Source organism: Coptis chinensis, chromosome 6 (genome assembly GCF_015680905.1).
Source record: "Coptis chinensis isolate HL-2020 chromosome 6, ASM1568090v1, whole genome shotgun sequence".
NCBI classification, from domain to species: domain Eukaryota; kingdom Viridiplantae; phylum Streptophyta; class Magnoliopsida; order Ranunculales; family Ranunculaceae; genus Coptis; species Coptis chinensis.
The window spans coordinates 98,908,220-98,913,284 of NC_141461.1; the positions used below are offsets into that span (position 1 = coordinate 98,908,220).

The 5,065-nt window shown below is 38.1% G+C and overlaps 1 protein-coding gene across 1 annotated transcript; it reads right to left on the bottom strand.

The window, feature by feature from the left end:
* Positions 1–452: 452 nt before the first annotated feature.
* LOC147496025 (heavy metal-associated isoprenylated plant protein 30-like) lies at positions 453–2,550 on the bottom strand. The gene is made up of 3 exons (XM_086564817.1): positions 2,280–2,550; positions 1,954–2,029; positions 453–1,001 (listed from the first exon to the last, which is right to left on the bottom strand). The coding sequence occupies exons 1-3, from the start codon at positions 2,406–2,408 to the stop codon at positions 679–681; spliced, it is 528 nt and encodes a 175-aa protein (XP_086420943.1). The 5' UTR covers positions 2,409–2,550; the 3' UTR covers positions 453–678.
* Between the last annotated feature and the right edge of the window lie 2,515 nt (positions 2,551–5,065).

The following is a 5,065-nucleotide window of genomic DNA, read 5'->3' on the forward strand; positions in this document are numbered from 1 at the left end:
CAGCCAATTTTTGCTTGCTAGTCGATCTTCTCATGTAGGCCACACGTGATGGACGCATGTTAAGATGTATAAGCTGGGCACTAATGATCCTGCATACTGGAGCTATAGGTAGCTTATGAGGAGAAAGTTGATTTGGTGATCAATGCTTGCGGCAAGTATCTCAAGTTCGATCTTAACAATTGAATTGGAACTGAATTGTTTGTAGGCATCCCTGACATGTACGCGGCTTCCGGTTGAAAGTCCATTTTGTGGGTGGAGTGAGTACCACAAGTTTTTTTTTTGGTAAACTGAATGATCATTTGAATGGATATTATAAAACAACTAGACCATTTGTCAAGTTAAACAAAGCCAATCTAAAACAGTCATGATAGAAACATTTGCTTCCAAGAATGTTCCCACTCCCTGTTTTTTCAAATCGATCAATTAACAACTCCACAAGAAACTCCACAAGAAGTGCAAACAAAACAGGATGAAATCCAATCATATTTACAACCTAACAACAACCACAGAACACAACCATTCATCAAAATATTACTGTCACCCCAAGATACAATGTGGTGAGTGGTGACACATAGAACCGTAAGATTACCAGATCTTGAGATGAGCTGATCGACAGTAATATATATATCCTAGCTAGTACTAATTGCTACATGATCATATTTATTTATGTAGATCATTTTACATGACATGGCACGCATTTACATTGTCGTCATTGAACATGTTGCTAACCTTGTCATCCCCTCTTGAAGTCACCAGTAGATTCCCATGCTTCTCCCCGACATTGTAGCCATGTCTATAGTAATTGTAGCTCTCTTTGTAGTCATTAGTCATGTCTTTGAAGTAGTTATTAGCTGAGGTGAAGTACAGTGGCGGATTTGGGCTTGGCCAGAACTCTGCCCTCTTCCCACTCCTCCTAACTGCCTTCAGTACCTTGTGTGGATCCACATAGCCTATCACAGTCACTTTCTCCATCTCAAGGTTCACTTCAATTGAGTCCACACCTGTAACATCATATATCTATGTTAAAGTATAGCTTTTTAATGAAGGAACAGAACATCGTTCATGTCCCATACTATGTGGAGATGTGTATTTTGGATATATTAGAATATATCATCAAATTTTCTGCTGATCTAGAACCTGACCCCCGGCCTCTAAGTTTCTGCGTTCTTAAAGGCATTTTAAGTCCTTAGTTGCAAAAGGAAAGTTATGTTTATTCTACTTTTAGGCGGATTTGGAATCATATAATAACCCTTTACCACAAGCTTTTTATGAATAATATTATTTTACAAGGTATACCTTTATTTCTGTGAACTGACTGAGCTATAGGTTTGAAAACGTTTGATATAATTTTTAGTTTAGTGTGCGCGCTTGACATGATCCACAGATCCAAATTAACTTTTTTCTTTACAGCTGATTCGGAGAACATCCAAGATTTTAAAAAATTATATGCATATCACTGCAACAACTAGGATCACTCCTGCATACTTGTATATTACCACTCACAAACTTTTCTATTCTTTTTTCAGCTCATTAATTGTGATTATTCATTAAATTCTTTTAGTGGGCATCTTGGTTTTCTTGATGGTAGGGTGTAGAAGTCTAAGCTGCTTTTCTCCTTATAATTATATAGGCTTTCCTGCTCTTTACACATAAAAATGGATGAAAATTTGTCTAATAATACAAGAACTTTGTCCACTCGAATGCGGTACTTATAATAACTTTTTCACATAATAAGCATATTGAGACTACGCCTTCCACTCATGCAGTCATGCAGCGCCGTACGCAGTACAACTCATAATTGGTCTAAAGTCTGAACTAATAAGGATATATGTATATGTGTTTGAAGCAGCAATGACCCCAGGCACTAGCAGTTTGTTTCATGATGCATGCCTAGCTATGTTTTTCGCACTATATATGTCACAAGGGTTATGCAAATCATCAAGTAATAAATACCTCTAAGCTTGAGTATGGCGTTTCTGACAACCCTCTCACATCCAGTGCAGCACATTCTGACTTGCAGCTCAACAGTCTGGAAAAATAAAAAACGTAGGAAAGGATATAAAGATTGAAAGTCGAAACATATATATACCACTCTCTGACCATGTAATATATGACAAAGGCAGATACAACAATCATGTATCTTTAAGCCTTTTAGTTTCCAACCTTTTTCGTTTGTTCTCATAGCATGTTGAATTGAAAATGAAAACTCATGTTGGACTGATACCTCAGAAGAACAAAAGCAAAAATGAAAACAAAATATTTTATGAGACGGAGCGAACCTGCAATGCAAGAGGACGACCCTTGGGCATGTTGTTGATGTTGTTGTGGTTGTATTTTCGATAGCGAATGAAACAGTAATAAATTGTTGATAGAAGAGAATTGAACGTTTTCCTTGCTTCTGTAGTCATGGTCCCAGGGTCCTTATAGTTGAAGAAAGAAATGAAGATAAACAGAGGAAATATTCCTGATCAAGGCATCGCTTCCTTATGTTCTAATCTACTTGTATGTAATATATTCTTGTTCTCTTACACTCTTATAAGACTCTAGCTTGTGCTCGAGTTCAATGGACTTGTCGACTTGAGTTGTTGATGTGGGTCTTCACCCTTGCCAATAATTAACCCTTTTAAATAGGGAATGGTATCTAAAACATCAGAGATATGCTTAAAATGTGGGTCAAGCTAGCCAACATGTATTGCACTTAAGAAGCTTGAAGAGAACTGGAAAAATGATCATGTCCACCCCATGTTGCAAACCATTGTCACCATGTCAGCACAAAGATACTCATTGGGACTTGCCACAAATCCCAAGAACCATCAAGTGATCAAACGTAATGAACTTGGGAGTTCGTAGCTGATGGATAAGCCTAGAGTGGACAGCATCAAGTTATTATGAAAAGTTGGTTTAGATACCCAGAGAGTTAATATTCTAAAAATCTACTGTTTATCTTTGAATGGAACATTTATCTTCACTGCTACTAAAGTTTTATTCCCGCATTGCTATAAATTAATAGGCCTCCCATATATTTCTTGATATGTTCAAGTTTTGGTAAAAAGGAATCTTTTGGGCATTTGGTACTAGTACAAACCTAGCTTGTGAGAATAATTAGTATAACCGGTCCCTACCTTCAGTCCATTACAAATTCGTATATAAGACTGCACACGCACATTGATCGACGTCCTTGGCATCAAGAATCTCATACTCTGGAAAAAATAATACCCAACAATTGGTTTAAATAATATATATTTGAAGTGAAAATGGTACCTACCTATTTGAGATTGATGTCATCTATCATCGTTTTTTCGATATGTACAGTTCGTATAAAAGGCGTATGTAGGTTGCCTATTGTTCCCATCTCGACAGCCACTTCTAAACACCATTTATATGGTTACAGCGGGGAACCTTGCTCAAGGAACATACAAGTGCAATAAAGATGGGACCTAAGAGCATCATCAACGCGTTGCCAATTCTCATTTCTAATGTGACAGATGGAAATGAATTTGACAATTTCAGCCCCCAACGCGCTGCCAAAACACGAAATGTATTATAACAATTGTCAAAATCCAAACCAAATTTGTAAGAAAAATAGAAATGAGTGGCACGGGACAAGTTGTCCCGTCTAAACAATTGATGATGTGTCACAAGGAGTTTAAATATAATTTAAGAAAGGCGACAAGTTTAAATATTTTTTTTTGTCTAGACGGGACAAGTTTTGCCGTCCATAAATAGAAACCACAATTTCTCTATTTTTGCGTTGGTACGTGAAGTTAATTTAAGCATTTGGATTGATCTAAATGGCTGATGTGTCACAACGAAATTTAAAAACGCGTTGATGATGCTCTAAGTAAATAACAGATTGGAGCAGGGCAGCCCTGGGTTGATGAAAGTACTTTTGTGTCTGCACTCTGCAGAAGGTCCAAGCAATGCAATCAAATGGCTGATCAACAAACAGAGATTCAGGTCAAGTCAAATGCGACGATTAAAGCAAGCATGAAAGAAGTCCAAAATGTTGGCAAATATGATCGGTCATTGTAGCAATACGAAGGTTGCTTTTTAGTTTAGGACTTCTGTAATAACGTTGTCTCTTATTTTGTTTACGTAAATAGCAATAGCTCTGCTCATAACTTGGCCTATTAGTAGAGACTTTTGGAATTTCGACAAACACAGCAGCAAAAGAATTAGTGCTTTGTTCTGCCACACCTTGTCACCTTAACTTGGCATTGGCTCATCACAGGCGCGCAGCTCAATGTACCTGGAGCCCTGGAGTGGTTACATACATGACCGCCATATACCAAAAATATTGGCTTATAGAGTGCTAGTGTATGTGCCACCATATCTGTACCCCCATAAACAATCAGTGTGGGTTGGGTATTGTTATAGCACCATCCACTACTATGTGCGCTGCCCAAAATCATGGCGTGCCAGCGCCGCCCAATTTTATGGTGTGCCTGCCTGCCCAATTTTATAGTGTGCCTGCCCGCCCAATATTATGGTGTGCCTGCCTGCCCAATTTTATGGCGTGCCTGTCTGCCCAAAATTAGAGCATCATAAGCTAGATATAGCAGTTTCAGATTTATAAAATATTTTGGCAAGATACGCTTCCATATTAAGACTTTACATAATTACAGAAGATTATGTAGCAATAAAGGAAATAATATTTATCATTATTATCCTATAAATACTCCATTCCTCTGAAACAAAGAACTACGTTCATTTGAGAGACTTGATTCCGTGAGAACGATTTGGATAACGTAGGCAACCATTGAAGGTACAAATTCAACAATTCATTACAACAACCTCCCTTACGAAACCATTGGTGTGTTTTGGGCGAAGTTCTTACCCAAACATAATTGGCGTATCGTGGTTCTTACCAACGAATCTTCGTCCCACGCTCTTTCTTCCAAGATCCGGTAATGGCAAAAACAACAAGATCTCAAGTGAGCAAGAACGCAAGATTACAACAAGAAGAAGAAAACAACTTACCCAATCCCGAAGTTCTGACTAATCAGACCTTGATGAATCAACCAGTCGCTCCAGATCTGCGAGCTCAGCCTTCAAACCTCCAGGT